Source organism: Dermacentor andersoni, chromosome 6 (genome assembly GCF_023375885.2).
Source record: "Dermacentor andersoni chromosome 6, qqDerAnde1_hic_scaffold, whole genome shotgun sequence".
NCBI classification, from domain to species: domain Eukaryota; kingdom Metazoa; phylum Arthropoda; class Arachnida; order Ixodida; family Ixodidae; genus Dermacentor; species Dermacentor andersoni.
Window position 1 is genome coordinate 106033327 of NC_092819.1, and position 24413 is coordinate 106057739.

At 45.3% G+C, this 24413-nt stretch overlaps 1 protein-coding gene across 1 annotated transcript in view; it reads right to left on the reverse strand.

Annotated features, from left to right (window-relative positions):
• Positions 1-24413, reverse strand: part of Dg (Dystroglycan) — a 56402-nt gene that overhangs the window by 18940 nt on the left and 13049 nt on the right. Inside the window, exons 2-3 of the mRNA XM_050171061.3 lie at positions 20823-21012; positions 9526-9676 (exon numbers count right to left, since the gene is read on the reverse strand). Coding sequence (XP_050027018.1) covers positions 9526-9676; positions 20823-21002 — 331 coding nt within the window. The 5' untranslated portion in view covers positions 21003-21012. The remainder of the gene's footprint in view (positions 1-9525; positions 9677-20822; positions 21013-24413) is intronic.

A 24413-nucleotide genomic window follows, 5' to 3' on the forward strand; every position in this document is an offset into this window, starting at 1 on the left:
ATTTCAATTAAAAACTGGCGCATTTCTTAAAATCCTCGGATGTAAGCTGACCCTAGAGTTTGGTATATAATTATTTGAAAAAAAAAACTATCGGCCTAGATTCAAATAAATACGGTATTAGCTTACAGCTTAAATTGAAGCTCCTCACAGCTGTTTTGCATGAAACTGAGTATTATAGAGATAAGTTTTGTTAGTTTGATTATACAATGCTTGGATTATCGACGTTTTCAGGTGGTCCCGAGGAAGTCGTACAATCGAGATTCCACAGTAGTCATTTTTCTCCATCTACAAAACCGCGTGCCATGCAATGTCCTCGTCATGGTCCTTATCTTGTCTTCCAGCGCTGGTGCTTTTCTGCAGACGGGAGTCGCCGCCGTACTAGACGTGGTTAATCATTTTTGGGTAAGCGTCTTCAAATCAACAGTCTTTCCCAAGTAGCAACCCTACTCGTACAACTGCTTCCTTTCAGCAACTGCCAACACACGGCAACACATGTATGTTCTGGCAAAAGCTGGCCTTGGCAACGGCTGGCTTCCCCACTGACAAGGAAAATTCACCTGTATTTTCTTGAAAACCAGGCGAGTTAGAGTGCCAAGTGTTACAACGAACTATCCCGACAAGTTTGCCTGTGTGCTTGCATGTGGGTGGAAAGCTCTGAACTGCGTGAATCTGCATGTGTGAACATTGAACTTATGTGCCTACGTGATCAGCGTGCCTTCTGATGACTAATCAGCCCGATCACCACACTTGCTTCCGTGCTTCCCACATGTGTTGCTTTTGATCCCTCTGTTTGGGTACCGTTTATTGTTTCGATTGGGCTGGTCGACCTGGTCGAACCTTATACCGATAAAGATCTTACGCCATGATAACGCTGACCATGTCAAGGCACCGGCCATGGCCGAGTCATTCATCGAAGGTACCCATATTCGAAAAATTCAATATTAGATATTTGATTCGCAAATATAATTATTCTAATGGTTGCTATTCGATTCGAAATCACATATTCGAGTATTCACACACTCCTTTGAAAAACCTATGCATGACTATACCAACCCTGAACGTGGTGGAAAGAAATCAACAACACAGTATGCACCCAGCATTGTACTATAATGGCATTTCGTGCGTGGTCAGCACAGCAAAGTCAACGCAGATAGTGCAGGAAATCTTCCAAAGGGCATGACAAAAACTGATAAAACGGCATGGCGAGCATACCACTACGACCAGTAACCAAGATGCACCAAGCTAGAAACCAAGAGTGCTGCAATGAAGGGCTAGGTCGTGGCAAGAGCAAGAGAACTTACAAGGAGCATGGTAGCCAACCTAAACTCGTGACACAACAATGCTGTTATGCTCTGGGGTGTTTACAAACCAACCTCGTTGATGTCAATGTTGCAAGGTATCGCGCTTTGCATTTTTCTGCATGCACGTACTTTAAAACTGATTTTAAATACGCTTTAAGCTACACTTACCGTGGATATTTTGTGGATGCGGTGTGTGTGTGTCCCCAGAAATCGATCTCACAAGTTATTTTGACTTTAAAATTTTGTGCTCCATTTCAGTGCTCCCTTTAATGTCGCAATCTCCTATTCCTACGTGACCACTTTCTGCATTATGACGTCAGACATGGTAACCTCCTGGAAAGCTAAACCAAAACTGGCTGTACAAGAGCTAACGCATTAAACTAGTTAGGGCATGCCGAGGCTTGCCAGTGTTTTTTCTCGTGTTTAGAGGTCTAGGGCCTTCATTTAAAACAAAACGAGAAATTGCAATTTCACCTGAAAGAGGTAGCATCAATTGCGATAGCAAATTAGTAGACAGCTATACAAAGTAAGGATAATACAGTAAAACCTTGTTAAACTGTACCCACATAAACAGCAGTTTAGCTTTAAAAGTAGTAAAGTCAAATCCCCAACTCAGTGGCCATTGAACATAATGCGTTTTTGTATCCGCATAAACCATACTAGCTTATTGCGTACATACTGGTTAACACATAGTATTTCCACTTTTCGTCGCAAGCGGTACATCGGCCTAGCAGAACGACGCGCCTAACAGATTGCAACGGCCTCCAAGTGCAAACACAGAGGGCGCTTGGAAGGGTAAAGCCACAAATAAACCCAGAAAAAAAGAGCATGAAAGAGACCCAAGTGGAAAAGGAGCTGGTGCTCACAAATTTCAACTGGAAGAAAGCGGAAGAGAAAATTCCTAAGCGCACAGCCACCGGGCTAGACGAGGTTCTCATTAGGCTGACTAATGAACTAGGACCAAAAAGTAAGGAAGCTCTGGTGAAAGCAGTGGCAAAAAGTTTAAAAGATAGACGAATACCAGACAGTTGGCGACAAAGTAGAATGAATTTAATTTATAAAGGCAAGGGGGAGAAACATAGAATTCACTCGTGTAGACCGTTGAACATTACCTCGGCAACATACAGGGCAGCAATGCAGGCAATCAAATTAAAGCTTCAAGCATGGGCAGAGAATAATGGCATTTTGGGGGAACTTCAGAATGGCTTCAGAATAGGTAGGCGTTTAGATGATAACTTATTTGTTCTTACTCAGTGCATTGAAATATCAAAAGTAGAAAGCAGACCGTTATATGTGGCCTTTTAAGACATTACAGGGGCGTATGACAACGTAGACCGCAACATTTTGTAGGATATTCTGGAAGGGGAAGGCTTAGGTAACGATTGTCTACAGCTTTTGAGAGAGATTTACCTAGAAAATACCGTTTGCATTGAATGGGAAGAGATGAGAAGCGAGGAGGAAGTTCATATCCACAAGGGACTGAGGCAGAGGTGCCCTTTATACCCGCTGCTGTTTATGATGTACATGGTGAGGATGGAGAGGGCGCTAGAAGGAAGTAATATCGGGTTTAATCTCTCATACAAACAGGCGGGTACAGTAGTAGAGCAGCAACTCCCAGGTTTATTTTATGCGGACGATATTGTGTTGCTAGCTAATAAGCAAAGTGATTTGCAAAGTCTGGCAATCTGTGGACAGGAGGGCAACAATTTAGGTTTGAAATTTAGTGTTAGAAAATCACGTGTTATGGTATTCAATGAAAACAGTGAACAGACAGTGGAGATACAGGGCCAAGAAATACCTCGGGTAACAGAATATAAATACCTTGGTATATGGATAAACAAAGGCGATGGATATATGGAAACATAGGAAAAAACCATAACAGTAAAGGGGAAGAGAAATGCAGCCATAATGAAGCACAGAGCGCTATGGGGATACAATAGGTACGAGGTCCTCCGAGGTATGTGGAAAGGTGTAATGGTTCCAGGACTTACTTTTGGAAATGCGGTCGTTTGCTATAAATCAGGGGTACAATCAGGACTCGACGGGAACCAAAGGTCAGTGGGTCGCCTCACATTGGGCACTCACGGGAATACTACAAATGAAGCTGTGCAGGGTGATATGGGCTGGACTAGTTTTGAAGTGAGGGAAGCTCGCAGTAAAATTGAGTATGAAGAACGGCTGAGGAATATGGAAGAAAGTAAATCGGCTGAGAGAGTGTTCAGGTATCTGTACAGGAAAAACATTGATTCACAGTGGAGGAAAAGAACTAGGAAGCTTACCAGCAAGTATGCGGCCTGTAGGGTGGACAACACAGCAACAAAGAAGGTCAAGCGGAAAGTCAGAGAGGCTGAATTAATCTCATGGGTGGCGGCAATGGAAAAGAAACCTGCCATGAGTAACTACTTAAGAGGAAAAACGAAATCAGGAAAGAAACCATTTATGATAACTCAAAGGGAAGCTCATTACTTTTCGAAGCGAGATCGGGATGCCTTAGAACACGCACCTATAAAGCGAGATATAAGGAAGAAGAAGCATGTGCTTGCTGCGGTAAAGCTAGGTGTAAGGTCGCTCTGATTGTTCGTGTTCTTAAGTGTCACGAATCGGCCACGTGCTGTGTGTATAGAGAGGGGGTGCCCTTCCCCCCCCCATGTCAGCGGGGCAACCGTTTCTGTGTTATGTGGGGTCACGGACCGCGCGGTGTTGGGGGACGCGTCGCGGCAGGCGCCAGGCGGGCGAGTGCCGATTCCGGGAAGTCGGTATTGTGCGCAGGGTGTTGGCAGTCCGCCGACGGTCACACAAGTCCACACAGACCAGCCTTGAAAGGGACCTCTGTATACGGTATTGTGGCTCTGGCGCCCGAGTACCTGACTAGTTGGAGGCGCCGCCGAGGTTAAGAAGGGCTTAGCAACCTTGACCCCGTGCCGCGCGTCCGGAACGCAATCGCCAGCCTTGTTGTTGGGTGCGACTGCCTGTGTGGTGTCGAAGGCCAGCTTACAGTGCACGCTGTAGGGATGCGGTGCACACGTGAAGAGTGCATTCGGACGGCGGCGTCTTGTAAACGCGCACTCGGAGAACTTTGTCTTGTAGACAATAAGTTTGAAGGACAAGGAGGGCCATCCGTCTCCCACACGGCCAAACTTTGAGTACAGCGGCACTACGTGGTGTCGATGCCCCTGCTTCCGAGACATTTGCGGCCTAGACGCCGTTGGGATTTGAGGCGGTCTAGCGATAACTTGTTCGGGCCTGGCGTGTTTTGCTGAGCCCGTCACTAACTACGTAGAAACGAGAGGGCAACGGAGTTTCGGGGAAGAATGAAAAGAGCTTTGTTTTCCAATATGTTTATTTTTAAGAGTAAGCCCATCCCTGTGGGTTGTGGCTTAACAAACGGTTGACTCTGATTGGCAACTGAACCTGTGGGACAGGCCAACGGCCCTACCGCCTTTTTTTTCTTTGTATATTTGGGCTATAAAAATCGGGACGACATGCTGTCCCTCAGACTTGGCTGAAATCAGGATTACTGATAGATCAGTGAGGCTCCGTACCATGTACGTTAGACTTGGCTGAAATCAGGATTGCTGATAGATCAGTGAGCCTCCGTACTATGTACGTTAAAACGAGTCTGGGCTCTAACAGTCATTGAGACAGTCGAAGAGTGAGACTTTGTTTCTCAATTGTTCATGTTTGTAATGTAGTTGTTTTACCTGCCATGTATATAGAAAAGTTCAACTATAAATATTTCTTGTACATTCTGATCTCATCGCTTCCTGCCTGCGTTTGATCAACAACTGCCGATCATCGTCCGAGAAGCTTCAAGTTCCAACGGTGAAGCGAGGACAGAGAACGAACGAAACTTTACTCTAGGGAAACTACGGAGCATGTTTTATTAGAATGTGAAGACGTCTACCCAGCGGTCGATTTAGGCACCACTGGTCTCCTTGAAGCCCTTGGGTTCAGAGGGAGCAGTGGTAAAGCACTGTCCGCAATAGACATTAGTAAGAGGCGACTGGAGGATTGGTGGAAGAAAAGTAGGGAAACGACAAAAGACGGAGACGTACAAAAGCACAGTTCGCAATAGGGGATCAGAAAATTTGGGCGTGGTAGTTCATAGTGTTTTTTTTTTTCTTTTTTCATTGTTTAACCTAGGTAGGGTATAAGGCAGTATAGTAGCAAGAGCTTGGTGGCGCAACCCACCGCCCCGTTCCAAAGGGGACACTCATAATATCCATCCATCCATCCATCCATCCATCCATCCACATCAACATCATTTCGGCACCGTGCCAGGGAGCGTTGTGATGGTTGAGGCCTGTGTTATGGCATTATGCAAGCTAGGACTCGCGTCGTGCTGAAGCTTGGACAAAAACCAGGTACTCAGCAAAGAAGAAAAACTGGACATCGTTCATGGTATTGAACGTGGCAAGAAGAAGTTGGTGCTGGCATGCGAGCCGGTTGCACCATTGACTACAGTGTGTAGCACTTGGAATGCGAAGGAGAAGTTGCTCAGAAGTGCTGCTGTGGCCACGAAAATACGTCAGCTATGTGGTTAGACTTGTAGAGGATTGACTTTTCGCCATCGTTGCCTTTGTTATTGCCGAAGTGTCGCCTAACGACAGTGATGAGGACGACGCAGGAAGCGAAAGTATCGGCAATTCAGGCCCGAAATTGGCAGAAGCTGTGCGTTATGTCACCCTCATGCAGGTGTTTGCAGAGAAGAGGGGGCTAGCAGAAAAACTGGCTCGCAGTCTGAGTTCAAGGCCGTCGTCGTCGCTGCTAGCCCGCCACAGCATCAAACGAAAATAACAGACTTTTGTCACGCGAAGTGAATAAATACTGCATGTTTTCTGCCCTTTCATTGCACCCCCTCAAAGTTCTATTTTTTACAGGTAAGTGGGCGATCTCGCACTATTTCGGTTAAGCAGTGTTACTACTTAGTACATACTTTTCCGGGCTCAGTTTAACGAGGTTTCACTAAATTTTCATCAGCCTTATAAACTTGTAGGTATTTTCTTACTAACTAAATTAACAAGGACGGTTTCACGCATATAAGCAAGGATGAATGCACCTCACTCTATGAGCATGGACACTTGCTGTCAAAACGCTGATGTGAGGAAGAGTGGCAGCAGCAGCGAGCGAATTGACCTTCACGCTGCCTCTCACTTCAACGCGAAATAAGTGGCAAGAACACAGCGGACACGAAGCTACTAGCCCTTGGCGTACCTAGATTTTGTACTCATAACAGATTGCTTTCAAAATAGAGCCCATGCAGCTGTGCTCAGCCGCAACATACTCAGCCACCGCTGCTGCTGGCTGCTGCTGAAGTATAATTCCCCCCTCCCTGCCCCACCATCCCCCGGTGCCTTACACACACTGGCAGACTGCGCGCTTCCTCCCCACCTTCCTCCCTTGTGTGCACGAGATTAAGCCTTCATCCTCAGCTCGCTCTCGCATGCTTTCATTCCCACCTACAGCATACAGCGCGCAGCCACAGTGCTATAGCACTTGAACTTTATATGGAACATCACGCCAACAGCGAAAATGCGCCTGCAGTGTTCGTATAACTGCCATCGCACTAAAGAAATAGAAGTGATAAATACTATGGCACTACTTCTTTAAGACCTACTAGGCCTTCCAGGGGTGTAATAAGCCAACCAGGGGAGAGGCGGGTTTCTAAATGGCGAAAACGTTCGCAAAAAAGTCTATTTTAGGAAAAGTGCATTTTCGCTATGTTTATAGATTCCAGAACCCCTCTGTGAAATCTAGAAGCTAAATTTAATCAGAAAATAATAAAAAATCTTGCTTATACAGGACAGGGTGAATGTGAAATTAGCAAAACTTGGCCAAAAATGTTTAAACTTTCTGCTGTTGCCATTTTGCGAATGCGGTGGCCGGTGGCTGCCATCTTGCCCTTGTTTTGAAGCTGTTTTCTTTGTACGCATTTTGTCCTGGTTCAAAACGGCGCCAATGAAGTGAAACCGACGCTATCGCATCATTTCTGAAGGATGCGTCCGTTCCACTGATTGGCCAAAGCACCCCCCCCCCCCCCCCCCCCCCCCGCACCGTGCTCGTATTGGTCTGGCGCTCTTTGACACACGCTCGACCGCTCTTGCATTTCACTACGTTTTTTAACTCTGGTTTCATCGTGCTGCTGTCTACACTGTCTACACTGTCTACATCTGTTCAGTCGCTTGCTTCACGACAATGTTTGACAAGGTGTCCATTTTGCTGCTGGAATGGCTGGAAGAGGTCGTCGTCTCAAGGCTAATATGCGTCAAGATTCCGTGGAATGCACGACAGAAGGCAGCTAGGCCTGTCACACTCCCGAGGTTGCTGGTCTGCCTTGAGATCCCACCGGATCGAGTTCCGAGCTGCAAACCCACACGTCTAGCATCAACACTTCGTCTGCCTACGCCTCACGGGTTGGCCCAGATTTTGTAGACATTGTTTTCTTCACAACCGAAGAAAGTAGCAAGCGCGCAGCAATCGCCTGAAAATGTGCCTGGCGTCGCAGAATGGGGCGAAATTTCGAGCTGCTGGGTGTTGACACGAAAGAGGACGTCAATGACACCAGAACTGAATTTGCAATTGTTGATTTAACCACCGTACAACAGTTCCTTGGACTCGTGCTGTGTCCCGGGTGTGGCAAGAAAGCGATGATGCTTTCAAAGGATCCCGCCAAGGAGTACGGGCTCTCGGCAGGTTATGACTGGTGTTGTTAAAGTCGCAGGGCGCTTTTTTCGTTGCTGGGTGCTTCTGTTGTTGCGACAATAGATTGTTCTTTTGTTTTTCTTTTTTTACAAGTACTGCTCCAGGAGGGCACCTGAGATTATAATAATGCTGTGTCTAAAGGTACGTCGGACGTACCTGCTTTGCTTCCGTTTCGCTAGCTCTGCGGCTCCTGCCTACCAATTTTTGCACATATTTTTGCAGAAAGACATTTATTTAGCTCAAAGCATACGAAAAGCCCGGCATAAGCAAACATATTGCTCCAGGAGAGCAGGCCCAGCCTCTGCTACGGTCCCTACTGTTACCCCGGCAAAATCTGTGAAGCTTGTGCTGGAGTGCTCCACCTGTGGCATGCGCGAATAGTGCGCTGAAGCCTTGAAGAGGCTGACCGGAGGCTTCACGTGTCCAATAACGATCACACAAATAGAGATGCTGTGACAAGCAAGCTTGCCAAAAGGCACAAGTCAGCAACACACTCTGCCTACAGTCCTGGGCTACGAGAGGTCTAGGTGTGACCTATGCTGAATGCACAATTGTGTGAAGGTGCAAAAGATATTTTTTTGTTAATTTGAATCCTGTGAGATTATGTGCCAGAACCACAATATGATTCTGGACTAATTTTTACCACCTGGTGTGCACAAAGCAAATGCATGAAGTTTTTGCATTCTGCCTCCATCCCAATATGGCTGCCATCACTGGGATTTCACCCAGATATTTTGTTGCAGCCATAAACTTCCTGCAATGAACATGTTTTTTTGTGGCCAGGAACTCTGTGCAACTTTATCAATAGAGATGCCATTTGTGTACCTCCTGTTAAACAAGGATCTAAAAGAGAAATGTGAAGTGAGTTTTGCTAGCTTTCTTGCATTGCTTTCAATGACTATGCATGAAGTTTCAACAAATATTTCAGTGTTATTTTTGCACAGTGGACACATATCTATCATGAACTTGTTGCTGAAGGACAGGCCTACATGGTGGTGCAATTCATACTGCCATATTGCTAGGCCAATAATAGTTACAGTGAACTGAAATTTTTTATTAGTTTTTCTCAGTTTCACATTTTCGGCATTCCACACTGCCTTACGGAGCATGTTCGTATGTTCTTTCTAAGTATGAGCAAAATGTTTAATATCAATATATTCATATCGAATTCATCTAGCCGGTGATGCTATTTATTTATTTCTAAGGTTGCCTGCTAAATTCTAATAGCCACTGATTATAAATAAAGATTAGCAAAAATATTGCAATAAAGTTTACATTAGTATCGTTTGTTCTAATGCAGATATACAAAATCTAATTAGATATTTGCAATCAACAGAAAAACTGAACAGTATTGTTAAATATCATCCAATTCCCAACAATATAAAGAAAATTGGTTTTACACCCCACGTTTCCCCCTTAACTGGGCACCTTCCTTCCCTAGGTAGACCATTCAATACACATAGAGGGAAGGCATGGTGGTTGCGATGGCACAGACTAGCAAGTGTTGCTGAACAGAACCAACCGTCGGTGCCTCCAATGGCCTTGACAGCCAAATAGTGGGGGCCCAAATCAGCGTGCAGGGGCACGCCCACCAACCGTGGTGGCGCAGTGCTGTCCTCGTCATGCACCATTGACAGCCAGGAGGGCAGCTGCTCCTCACCCGCCTCCACCACCTGCACCAGTGACACGGCCAAAAAATCAGGATGGGAAAATGCTTACTTGCCCAATGGCATAGACAAAGTTCAAAATGAAACACACGGCAAATGCAAGGACACGAAAAGGAGGGGCACCGCATTCTGCCAGTACTAACCTACGCGACTGAAACCTAGGCGTAAAAAAATTAATTCAGAAGGGAGACAAGGTTGCCACAATCAGCTATAGGAGAAATGCACGGGGTGTAATGTTAAGACACAGAAAGACAGCAGCATGCAATAGATGATATGCAAACCTGCAAGTGAACTACATCACACACTTCCTTTCATTTAACAGAATTGGCGGACCTTGGGTTCATATCATAATTAACATGTCAGCAAGCGGACTGGCGACATCTTTCCTGTGACCCTCTGTTTTCTGCAGACTCCAAGCATTCAGAACAAGTGCCTCAGCTTCAACAGCGCTTCAGTGAAACCTCGTTACTACGAACACCACGTCAACAAACTTTTCAGAAATCCCCAGCTGAGTTCTTACGGTTTCAATGCAAAAATATTTTAGTACTACGAACTTCAGTATACCAATCTTTTCAGAATAACTATCGTTATTTAATTTCCCTGTCATGTTAACAAGGCCTCAGTACTACAAACCAATACTCCGCAATCTGGGGATTAGCTTTTCATGAATCCATCACGGCAGCCGAAACAATAGGCTAGCAGACGACAAGGCGCAGAAAGCAGATTCCGCGGTGCAAGGGTTTAGAAAACTTGAGACGATGCTCAATAATAATAATTTAAAAAAGACACGAGAGATAATATATTTTTTTTTCATCTATTGCGGAGACAACAACCATCAGGTTTTCCAAGCACATGCTCCACTCAGGCAAGTGTTGCCTAGCAACGGAGGTGCGTCTCCACGTTTCCGCCTTCTTTCTGCACGTGCCTCTCTCTTTCGGGCTTCTTTCTGAGACCGTACTACCTATGTGCGTGCACTGAGAAATGTAACCTCCGTACTTGAGAGGATGCCACACAGTCGCACTTTGCACTTTCCGGACGGTGTTGTTTATGTGCACTTGTACTCTGGAATAGTTGAGGTGCCCACCTCAAGTGAGACAGTTGTTTTGTCCTCATCAGGGAATGTGAAAAACAAACAACCAGAAACATTGCACTTTGGGGGCCCAAAGCAACGTGGAGCTTCCTTTTCATCAGTAGTTTTCTCATAGTGAACATGTGCCTTGCGTGCATCACTCTTATTATACGGTGCTTCGGTGGTGCGTGGTGGCAGAATCTATGGAAAATAGCAACACCGCGGGCCGAGAGCCAATAGCGACGTTTTCGTGGATAGCTCAAATAGTGACAACTTAGGAGCTGATGGGTTCATGGGGTGAATGGTTAATTTTGGGGCTTTCACTATCACAACCTTTCAGAATAACGAATGATTTTCGGCGGCCCCATGTGATTCGTTATATTGAGATTTGACTGTACTAGCAAGAATGCGGCCATCTTGGTTATGGCAAGTTAGATGTGTGGAAAAGCCTGCTTAACGAAATTTCACATACTACCTGTAGAGAACGAATGCAAGCAGGTGATACTAGGGCTGAGAAGGACAAACAAGTGGAGTAGAGTGTAATGTGTAAGGTGTGAGCCAGCTAACTGGAGGTCTACCATAGCAACAGAATGGCTGCCAACAGAAAGGGAATGCAAGCAGGGCAGCAGTGGATTATATGTAGCGATGAGATTAAAAACGGTGCAGACACAGGGTGAAGTCAGCTGGTTCAAGACAAAGGTAACAGGGAGATTGCACTGTAATAGGCCTTTGTTCCACAGTTGTCATAGCTTAGTGATGAATGACAATCATGGTAACAATGTGGCTTTTGTTTATTATTACATACCACATATAGTACAATGTAGAAACACTTTGTACTATCATGGACAACCGAAATGCGAACAGCCAAATGCGTGCCCACAGCATAACTGAAGGTACAGTGCATACCGTCGGTCAGCCATCCTTGTCCATATGTACCTGCATATCACTTTCATGCCAAAGGCGGGGGCTGCTCACCCTAATGTGATAATGTCACCCACATTTATATGTTCGAGGCTCATTCCTTCACCCAACCTGCCACCACACCATTCCCAGTACCATTATGGAGGCTGGTGCCATAGCTTGTGCAGCCTGCCATATTCATGGTGCTCTTCCCTTTATGATTAGATACTTGAAGCTCTTTGACAGTAGTAGAAAAAAAAATTTTTTTTTAGTTTTACAGCGCTCACAACGCTCATGGGGGGCGTCAATAGTCGATGGAAGTGCCGCTGTTCCCTTGGCGGTGACACCCCTAGAACGGCGGTGCTTGCAGGGAGTATCAATAGTTCATGGAAGAGCAGACGCCACTCACGTGTTTCTATTTCCCTGTGGCTCTTAGTTTGACGCGTTCCGACTCGACTGCCGGCTACATGCTACTTCCATGCTTCCTCAGTCGTCATGAGTGCTCCAGGCCCACTAAACATTTGGCCCTCGTTCACAGCAGTGTTCAAGAGGGCTGCCATCCTTTATGCCGAAGAAACAAATCACTGCGCAGCGAGCCACAAATTCGATGTTTCTGAACGGGTGGTGCGAGAGTGGCGACTACAGCTAAGCAAAATTTTCACCTGTAATGGCAAGCGATGAATTTCCTACGGGCCGAAGTCCGGACGCTTTCCGGAGCTGTAGGCCAAGCTTGCAGGGTACATCGCTGAAATGCGTGGTTGGTCCCTGCCAGTGAAGTGTGACATGGTCATGAAACAAGCCCGGATTTTTGCCTTTTAAGGACCTGCTCCGCCGTGAATACGAGTGGCTGGCAGCAGAAGACCGCGAACTTACGCCAACTGGACCTGTCAAAAGAGCCTCCCTGACGGCTGCGTGTGGTTGGGTGAATTCGGCGTGGGCTGCTGTTCCACAAGATGTCGTAGTGCGGTCCTTTGCCAAATGTGGAATTTCGCTGGACAATGGCGCGCTGTGGGACCGTAGCAGCGATGACAATGGCAGCACTAGTGAGGACAATGGCACAAGTGAAGACGAGTAGTCCAGTGACCATGTCAGCTACTAATAGATTTTCGCTATGCAATGTGCCCTCGGGTATGCTCTTCTTTTTTCCTGTCACGCAATATGGGGGGGGGGGGTCAACTTACAGTCGAGTCAACTTACAATCGTGTAAATATGGTATGTACCACATTAACCTTTAATGCGATTAGCATTCTTTGCCTACGTCAGCCATTTTAAGCCTGCCCGTACGTCGTCGTACAGTTGTCAAGCATTGATTATCACACCACCATCGTGATGCCATTATGGTCGTTCAACCAATGTCATTCCAGCTTCTTGATCTGACTCTTGTCATGACATAGTCATCACACGCACACATACTTCAACCCAGTGGCCCAAGTTGATTAACAGCTTGTGCAACTAAGTGTCTGTTCGTGGTGGTCGTGATCTTGTCGTGATCATTGCGCCATCGTCATTCCAGGTTTGTCGGCTGACTCTCAGCATGCTGTCATCGTCACAAGTCGCATTTGTTGTCACACTGACATCGAGATGTCCTCATAGTCGTTTCATTGTCGTAATTCTGACTTCATCGTCTAACTCGTGTCATGGCGTCGTTGTCATACCATCAACGTAATGCTGTCGTCATCATGCTGTTGCTTTACCAGCATCATCACTTCAGTATTGTCATCCCATGGTTGTCTACTGCCTTCGTCGTTTCATCGACACAAATCTTTCTTTGTCATTCTATTGTAATCATACTGCCAGCATTCAGTCATGATTCTGCCCCTGTTCTCATGCCGTCATCATCAGACAGTCACTATCATGCATCAGTTGTCCGACTATCGTCGTAGCGTCATCGTCGTCGTACAGGCTTTGTGATACAGTCGTCATCACGCCATTGTTATCATACACTCATCGTAATCTCATGGCTAGGCTTCGTGATACAGTTGTCAGCATGCCGTTGTCATCATGCACTCACTGTTACCACATTGCTTTCATGGCGTTCTCATGCCATCATCATCACACAGTCGTCGTCATGCATTCGTTGTGACACCATCGCCATGATGCCATAGCAGTCGTTCCATCGTCGTCATCCTAACTTCGACATACGGCTTTTTGTCGTGCTGTCGTCATCAAACAATCGTTATTGAACATAATGTGTTTTGGATCGGCATAAACCGTACCAGCTTATCACGCACGTATCGGTCAACACTTAGTGTTTCCACTTTTCGTCGCGCAAACATGGTGGTGCCTCGTCTCCATCGGGTCAGCCGGCAGAACAAGCCTCAGAGGTCGGAACCATGGATCAGAACAACGGCCTCCAAGCACCCTGTGCGTTTGCGAATAAAGCCACATCAACATCATCATTTCGGTGCTGTGCCAGAGAGCGTTGTGGCGTCGTGCAAGCAAGGACTCACGTCAGGCCGAAGCTCAGATAAAAAAGACGCCGGGTGCTCAGCATAGAAGAAAAATTAGACATCGTTCGTTCGTGCTATCGAAAGTGACACGAAGAAGTCGGCGCTGGCACGCCACAGGGATCTACTGTTGACTATGGTGTGTGGCATTTGGAATGCGAAGCAGCAGTTCCTCGGCAGCACTGCTACGACTGCAAAGAGATGTCAGCTACGAGGTTCGACTTTTTGCATTGCTGCTTCTGTTGTTGCCGAAGTGTCGCCTAGCAACAGTGATGAGGACGACACGGAAAGCGACAGCGCGGGCGATTCAGGCCCGACAGTGGCAGAAGCTGCACATTACATCAGCCGCATGAATGCAATCGTCGTGACGAGAACACCCCGCAATGAAAAAGGCGCCCTGTGACATTTGCAGCGCTACTGCGCCTGTGCACTGGAGAATATGCAACGCCAACGTGGAATCTGCCCTGCGAGTGTTTGCCGAGAAGAGGGGGCTGGCTGAAAAGTTGACTCGCAGCTTCAGTAAGTTTGAGGCCGCGGTCGTCGCTGTTAGGCCGCGGCGGCATCAAACGAAAATAACACTTTTGCTTCGCAAAGTGAATAAATACAGGTTTTTTCCCCTTTCATCGCACTCTCGCTGAGTTCCGTTTTTGACAGGTAAGTGGGCAATCTCATGCTATTTTCGTTAAGCAGTACTACTGTTTAGTACGTACTTTTCCGAGCTGCGGCCACTAAGGTTTAACGAGGTTTCGCTGTAGCCGACGAAACGAAAGTCTCAGAACGACCACTATACACATTGAATAAACGTAACTTTAGGAGGACGGTGCATTGTTACATTGCTCAAATGCTAATCCCATTACCGTTGACAATCATCGTGAGATGAGTTTTGCTGTAATTTTTTTTCTTGTGTAAAAGTCGGCGGTGTGGCTGACATGTACAGCAATATATCTTCTGCCTTTACAAGAAGTGCTGAGATCAGTCTACCAATGATTCTGGCTTTGGCACAAATGCGATGATAAACATTGGAAACGCAGGAGACATGTGATAACCTGTGACCCCACCTCTTTAGCATGCACATCTCCTCCTCTACGCTGGCCGTGGTTGCACATGGCTGTCCAAGCGGTTGGGTGCATACGTGGGCCATGCGCCATATCTTAGAATTAGTTGCAGCAAGTGCAAAGATTGAACCGGATGAAGGCGCTTTAGGCCTATTGAGATGACGGCTGGTGCACTGATGTGCGCTGTGTTTCGACACATCTAGTGTTGAAGGTCATGTAATCTCCTAGTTTCCGATACGCGTTGAAGTGACCGGTAGCATAAAATGTTCACTCACTGTTGCCAGCGCTCTCCATCACCTCCACTGTGAGAGCGAGTGTTCGTGATAATTGAGTGAGATCTGTTCATGTTTGCCAGTGTGCGCATGACACCATGCTTGTTAATTGAATTAGTAAGCGACTCCTTATTGCAATTTATACGGCCAATAAAACTACGAGGTTGTCTGTCTGCTATTGCTATCAATGCTTTGCCTTACGAACAAAACAGCCTTCTTTAAATACTCCTATCTTTTCACAGTTTTATTTATGCTTTGCTAGCGCTACCCAAGGCCAAATACGGTGTCCAGGATTTATGGTGCCTCATAACATGCCACAAGTAAATGTTAATGCTTTGAGCTACTCCGATGCATTGCTCTCAGTGAAATCTGCATCGCACGTGCTGGTGCTCGTAATTGTGCCATTATGGCACAAACTTCCTGCGATAATTTTTTAAGGTGCTTACTGACAAGATACTATCCACCATGGCTGTTTCTGAGAACTTCTGAAACAATTTTTACTGTTGAAACTTTAAAACCTTGGCATAACAAAATTAGCGATTTAACAAAGTTTGTCACTACAAGTACGAGTTCTTTATACTGAGGTATGACTGTATTCCATCACGCATCATTTCAAGACGTCTTTGTACATTCAGGAAAATCAGTCGCCCATATAATGCATTCGGTACATCATTCTACAACATAATTCGGACACCTATCTGACATATGGCGTGAGTAGTAATAAATGCTGATATTCTAATTAAGTGTTTGTTTTAACAGTGAGCCAAGACTTTACACTGTTGCTGAGATAGCAGTATAAGGCTCATAAAGAAACGTTGTGCCTGGCTACCTGCCTGCCTGTAGCACAGCTACAGTTGAAACCCGTGGTAATGAAATCCCGAGGCAACGAAATTCTCGCTGCAATGAAATATTTCCATGGGAGTCAATGCATTTCCTATCTCGCGACAACGAAACTTTTTTCTAGAGCAATCCCTCATTAACAAAATTTTCTGAAACGACAGTCCGCAAACAATCTACTCACGTAACACTAATTGTGTCCGGAAAGTGCTCAAATGCATTCAGTTTGTGCTTAAATTGCATGAACTACCGCCACAGCACACTTGTGTGGCCGCCGCCATTATTTTTTACAATAAGAAAAGAGCCTCGCGACACCTCGTGATGGTGGTCGTTCGCCCATCCCCATCGCAACGGGTGACTGCACAGTGTCCGGGCCAAAAATGCAATTATTAGTATTTAAATTATACAAATAAAAAAAAAGACAACCGTAGGCGACCTCGCAGTGAGCACATTTTATTTAATCCTGTGTGACATCACAGCATGTGCTAAATGTGGAGCAAAACGCCTGGGTGCATGGCAGCCCAATCGACATCTACTACACGTGAAGGCTCGGATAACCCGGATCACGCTTTATCAGTGGGCTTTGTGTACCGCTGCGCATGGTCGTGTGCTCAGTGTCGTCGGTGTAGAGTGCGTCAACTGTGTGTCTGTGTGACAATCGGACCATATGCTTTGACAGCCTGCTAAGATGCCGCCTCCAGCCAAAAAGAGGAAACTTATGACACTGTAGGATAAGGCCCAAGCTGAAAAGGACAGGAAGAAAATGGATATCACCGCAGAATTTGGAATTGCGTGCAGTTCGATATCTACGATTCTGGAAAACAAGGCCTCGATTCTCGGCGCATTCGGAAATGGTGTGAGTGCGAAGAACAAAACGGTGAGCGCTGCGGCATTTCCAGACGTAGACAAGGCAGTGTTCACGTGGTTTTGTGAACAGCGTGCCAACAAAGTGCCGTTGTCTGGCAGAGTGCTTCAGCAGAAGGCGCTGGACTTCGCGTGCATTCTCGGGCACGCTGATTTTAAAGCTAGCCCTGGCTGGTTGAGCCGTTTCAAAGCCCGCCGCGACATAGTGGCCAAAGTCATTTCCGGGGAGACAGCAGCCGTCAACCCTGTGACAACATCGCCGTGGCTGCTTACCAACAAAGAAGTATTGGACCAGTACAAGCCCTGAGACATTTCTAACGCAGATGAAACGGCCTTATCCTACGAGATGCTGCCATCGAAAACCCTGGACTTAAAAGGTCAGAAATGTCGCGGGGGGGAAACACAGAGCAGCGTGTCACAATTTTGTTGTGCGCTAACATGGACGGCACAGATAAACGGCCACTGCTTGTAATCGGCAGAAGCAAGAAGCCCCGCTGCTTCAAGGGAAATCGTCGGCTGCCCATACAATACACCGCGAACCTGAAGGCATGGATGACCCGGGCCATATTTGGCAGCTGGCTCGAGCCCTTCGATACGGACATGACGAAGGCAGGCAGGTCGGTCTGCCTTTTTTTGGACAACTGCAGTGCCCATCATGTTGACGACATGGAGCTTGGAAACGTGCGCTTGGTTTTTTTTCCCACCAAACTGCACTTCCGTGCTGCAGCCGCTTGATCAAAGTGTCATTCATAATGTCAAGTGTGCCTACAGGAGGAGGCTGATTCAGCGTCTGCTGCTGAACCTCCAGTTGAAGCGTGCCACTGTAGTGGACATGTTCATGACGCTTGAGATGGTGGCCGCCGCATGGGTTGCGACGTCGCCAGCCGTGATAGCTAATTGTTTTAAACATGCCGGCTTCCTTGCCACTCGGCAAGCATCATGCGCTGCTCCGGTGGCATCACAAGAAGATTCACCTGAAGGCGCTCTCGATGACAGTGCTGACGGCGCAGTGCCGCCATCGCTGGCCCACGCATGGGATGAACTTTCTGCTGTGACAGACGGTATTCTGGATGGCCTCAGCATCGATGAGTTCGGTCGTGCAGATGAAGGTGTTGTCGTGCATGAAGAGATGACCAATGAGGTCATCATAAATAGCGTTTGCCAAGGTGCCGACGCCGACGCCAACCACCAGATACCTAATCACGAGAAGACGGCGAAAACCTGCGGGATGTGTGGAATGCCTTCGACATAATTCATTCATTTTTCGGTGAGCACGATGACGACGTGCGAATGGACCATTTTTTGCGGTGCGAATCGAGAGCAGTAAAATTGCTGCAAGGCAAGGCTCGGCAAAGTAAGCTGACCGACTTTTGGCAATAAATTGTTTTTTTTTTTGCAAGCCAATTCTCTTCCCTGTCTTTTCTGTCTCATTCTCGCGCTAACGAAATTCCAGCAAAAGCGAAATTTTTTGCTTTCCCCGGCGATTTCGTTATTGTGGGTTTCGACTGTACTATCAACCTACTCCTGCTGCCCAACCACCTTGGAACACATACTTTAGTGAACAGCGCAAAAACAGTGCAGGTGGGTGGTGTATCTGCAGGTGTATCTGCAGGTGTATCTGTAAATTTAACACATCTCCGCCCGCCTGAAGCCTCAAGTCATTCTGGTCATGTTTATCATACCATTTATGTTTTCACTTTTGCTTCTCTGCTTATATATTCCACGCTCGCACAACAAGCATATTTGTCGGAAGTCAGCGCCTGTGTCTTGTGCTCCTTTTCTCTGTCCTGTTTTTGCGCTGTTTTCTAAAGTACGTGTTCTTACCAAGTCCAGCTAGCACTGTCTGGCATCTTTGTAAATCATCTCGTGTAATTCGCGAAGTGCCCACTCCTACTTCTTTGAAGTTTCACTTTGATTTAATTTATAAGCCATTTGTGCAAATATTTTTAACGCCCCAGTGGATGTTAATTTGACACTGTGATAGTATTTTCACTCCCACAATAAACTGAGATGTGCATATTTTCACCTGCATATTACATACACCATTTTCAAAACCACTGCAAACAGGATAGCGGCCCAAGCTTAGACCAACCACATCGCCAGTTTGTCCTGCAATACATGCATGCCTCAAGAACACCACAAACATCTGACACTTAAATTAACTTTTCAATAAGCTTCCATAATGAAAGCAGCATGTCACGGTTACCAACCTAGACCGAAATGTGTTCTGTCATTAGCATAACAATGGCAATGACAGTGGGTTGTTGCCAATGCCACGAATGCAGTTTTGTTTGGTCTCCAGTTGTAATGCACAGGCAATTTTAGGTCTAATTTTCTAGGAAGGCTGTTCAGAATTAGGCAAGTGTGGTAGCTTCTTAACAATAATCCCAAGACTAAAAAACATGTAGCTTGACCTCGGCTACTACACAGACTTTTTAAACATTACAACCCATATTGTGCATGACTATCTGTGAGTGCGAACGTGCACATATACAGTACAACCTCGTTGACACATTCCCATTACGTACGTTTTCCCGAGCCCAACTTTCACACTCGAGAACACAAAAAGTGACCCAATAGACTTACCACCGTTTTTTACCTGTTCATGTGCTCCTGGAAAACACGATTTTTTGGTACCAATGCTCAGTACGTCGGCAAACTGCGCTCGTATGATGCGTTTTCAGATCACTAGATCCCATATGAACAAGGTGCGAGGCATACGCCTTGCACCTCTGGCGCATTGGCGCGTTTCTATTGTCACCTATTAAATGTGTGCGCTACATTCCGATGGCCCCACGCACTGTGAAACAGAAAGGCGAAGATGCATATCGCACTAAGATTGGCGGTGACAGCGGTGAATGCCGTGTGCGACGACCCTGTAGAAGGTTTGCTGGTACGGAAATGAGAAACTGAGTGCGCGCCGGCGTTCGAGAACAGTATATAGCCACCGGTCTCAACTGAAAACGGTGGCACACACAGTTTCTTATTACAATACCAGCAAATCTCCACCCGGGTTGTTGCACGCTGCATTCACAGCTATCGCCATCAAACCTATTGCGATAAGCATCTTCACCTATCTGTTTTACAGAGGGTGGTGCATAGTGCCTTTGGTAGCATACGGCATGCACGCTTTTAGTAGGCAATAATCTCATGCACCACCATACCCTGCTGCAAGTGGCGCGATGTGGGCATCACATTTCCCTTTTGCAGCATCCGGTGTTGCCTGCCAGCTCGATTTCGCTTCAATTTTCTGTAGCCCACTTAAACACCATGCAATAGGAAAAGAACAAAACGCCTCTTAGGCAAGACGCACGTCGGTGTCTGGTGCAGCAACGGCAACGATCCGTGCGACGCTTCGCATTACGTAGATGTCAACAGTAGTTGAGTCTGTCAAATTTTTTTAGTTACTTCTGATGTTACGTTTTCCTGGTTAGTATGTTTGTTCCAAAACGTATGAAAGAGGTTCTACTGTATGATCTGTCACAACACTGCTAACAAAAAGCACCAAACATGCGTCACATCATGTTTTTCTTTCTAACAGACATCACACTACATTACATTTTGACTCAATGAAGGTGCTTCCCCAATACACAAATGATGCAGAGGTCAAGAAACCGCCAGGTGTTGAACTTCTGCAGAAACTTGACCCTCATCTTCAAACCATCAAAGGCACACACAATCACAGAAATGCAAGGTTAATTAATTTACCTGGAGCTTGGAGACATGTCCTTGGAAAGCATCTGCTGGAATAGAGTAGTTGAAGAGACGCCCTACGACCACACTTGTGTCTGGTACACCCCATTGCCGCCGTACCTCTCCACTGGCTACAGCAAGGGCTGTAGCCAAAGCTGCAGCTATGGCTAGCCGCAGCAGCGACCCAGCCGCCATTCCTCACCACCTGCACAAAGCAAAAGGAGGGACACTGAGAAAATCTGCGGTCACATGACAAGGGCAATCATGATGCTGCTTATGCGTACTTGTTTTGCTGACTGTATCTGTGCACATAAATCCAAGATCTCTTGTTCCATTATATGTAAGCTTAAAAGGAACCCACAACACTCTTTAAACATGGTAAATAAGAGTTCCTAGTCACTACACTATGCTCCTATGAATATTTTAGTCAAATTTTAAAGCAGTATGCCCAGTAGGGAGCCTACAATTTTTGCTCAAAACAATGTGTGCTTTTTATTTTTTATTTGTCTGAATCCTCACCTTTCTTTACGCTTATTGTAGCAACAAAAGACCTAATTACTATTGGCTGGATTTCTTCAGATATCATGACGAAGGAGTGCCTCTAGCATGATGAAGAATAGCTAAAACAAGGAAATAATGAGGAGGTGGCATCATCTGGTGGCAGCAAACAATAGCACTGTGCCAATGCCACAGTTTCTCAGATGGGCTGGCATGTTAGATAAATCTCGGAGACCTTGCCAATGCCAAAGCTCAGTGTAATTGTAGCCAGAGCAATGTAACCATCACTCTTCATCGGCACAACAGCATAGCTTCAAGCACAGCAGAAATAATGGAATAGAGAGGAAGGTCGCAAAGGCAGAACAGGGGACAGAATCTGATTGCCGATAAATGTGCTCATTTCGGATGCATTCAAACAAACATTTCTTTTTTTAAAGGAATTTGAGGTGATGACCTTTATAATGCAAAGCACACCTGTTCAGGGGCCTGAATTATGACACAAGCGACTACTGCCCAAAACAACAAGAACCTTTATTGCTGCCTGCCGGTTAAATATGTACACATTCAAACGTGCAGCCCCCTTGCTCTCAGTGCCACCTCGTAGCTGCAAACTCAAGCGCAAAGTGGTGACAACTACAATATCTACACCTTTAATAAGTTTGCAGGATCTGTTGAACTATTTACTGTAGGAATTCTTTTCATTACGTAAACTTAGAGCCAAATCGTTATTTATTGATATATATATTCAACTACCATGAATACAATCTGATACTCAAGCTATAGAACACTGCATTTGTACAAACCCTGGGTGTCCTCACAAAACCAGCCATGGCAACCAATGGCATTATTTGGGTGTAGCAGGCTAATATCTGTAAACGATGTCTTAATAACCGTATGGCAGCAATCAAATTGATAGATTAAATCTTGCCTTACCATGCCATGGTATATTGATCAACATAAACAATCTTCTTTTTTTTTAATGTGCCTTCAAATATGCATTCAATATTTTTTTCAGCGCACCATGCCACTTGCTGTGAAGACCTCCTTGTGCAGGTATAGATACGTGTTCCTGCGGCCACGATGATGAGGCCATATACCTTCTACTACATCATGACTGCAGCAAAGCACATTACATAAGGACAATGCCTCAGATAGGATCTATGCTTAATTGATTTACATTGGCTTCTTTTTCTAGGTGTTATGTCAACGACCATCATACATCAGTGCATAACAAAAAGAGCACTCAAATGCTCCTTCGAAGTCAATGGCACATGAAATGAATATTGAGTGCACAGCACTGTGTCCCATTGTTTCTCATTCATGCATCTGCATGAATGAGACATGCTTGCATACGTTCGACATCTGTGGACTTTGACTTACCCAAAATTTTTTTGCAGGACTTCCTCTCGTAACATTGCTACATTTTCTTTCAGTTTATTTAATTGTTACCTAATAGACTAAATTGTGTTTTTATTGCTTTTTAAGCTTATATTATTTACTAACTAGCTAAAAGAAACATGTGTCACAAGATAATTGTGACAACTCCTGTATTTACTCAATATCAACACAAAAGTGCGGGCTGCACTCTCTGCAGTCCCTGAATACCTGTAGTTGCATTTTACTGGTGCTCACTTATCAAGGCAAATAAAGGCATTCACTAAGGGGTTTTTAACGTATTCAACTGAAACAGATACGTTTTATGCCTTGCCTCTCTTATACTTACTTCTATTTATGTATTTATTTGCTTACTTCTTTATTTGTTCGCCTACAGTCACCCAAAGGGCATTATAGCAAAGGGAATAAGAGATTTTTATATGGAATAAAATGGTGCAGGAGAAAAAGTAATCATATTAAGAGGAAGCTTTAGCTCCGGTGCTCCTACCTAAATACATGTAAAAGCAAAATTCATTTTTCTTGGCAACCACTGCACCAAATTTGACGAGGCCTGTTGCATTTAAAAGAAAAACTTAATATCTTGCAACTGTTGGTTTGGAGTCTTTTATTTGGGTCATCAATCTTTTATTAAAAATTGGCAAGAATCGCAATTTTCAGAAAAACGAAACTATCAAGTTTACAACTCTGTAACTTGGCAATGAAGAATGATATCACAATTATGTGAATTGCATCTAATAGCACATCTAAAGCAGACAAAACATGTTACACATGAATCTCAAGAAATTTAGTAATATGGAAATGCAGCTTTTGCTGTGCCCTTATATAAAACGGAATTAATTCAGGCAAGATATAAATTGACACATCACATTTGTCCGCTTTGAATGATCTAATGGATGCCCTTTACATAACCAAGATATCTGTTCCTGATGCAGAGCTATTAATTTGTATGCTTCGTGCTTCCATTTCTTTCGAACTTCCAAATTTTTGAAAATTCTTTTAACAAAGTTCAGGCCCTAAATCGAAATTCCGCTGCCAACAGTCACTATAATTTAACTTTCTCTTTCAAATGCAACAGATTTCATTAAAATCAGTCCAAGGCTTATCTCAGAAAAACGTTTCTGCGTTTTAGATATATCTGAATAGACCGCATTGGAGTTCGGACCGAGCTAAAGCTTCCTCTTAACAATAACAAAGAATAAAACCCCAAAGCAGTTGCACATCAAAAACACAAAAAAGAATGAGAACAAGGAGAGCAGTAAGTGGTGAACCAAAGCGCTTTCCTCACTTCAGGCAGTGCGTAATTTTAAGGTTATATATGCAGAGCAAGATTAAAATTTTGAATATTTGAACACATAATTACCAACACAATTAATTATCATGCATATCAGGGCTAAACTGACTTATAAAATGTAGCTGCAGCTTTGCTTTTTAATGAACTATAGCAGACCACCATCTTAACATGCCAAGTGGGCAGTCCCAACATTCTAGGCCAGAAGTCTCCAAGAAAACTGCCCTCTATGCCATGGCTACATTTGCTGCTCTCTGTCCCTTTGTAGTCTTTAAAGGTAACACACTGCCTCGAGGTAATTACCAAAGACATTAGCTAGTGCTCGTCTCACTTCACCAACTGAACTGCACCAAACATGTCTTTTAGCTGCTTTGGCTGAATGACTTCTAAGTGGAAGCCGCAATTGAGACTCGGCATATCGTGTT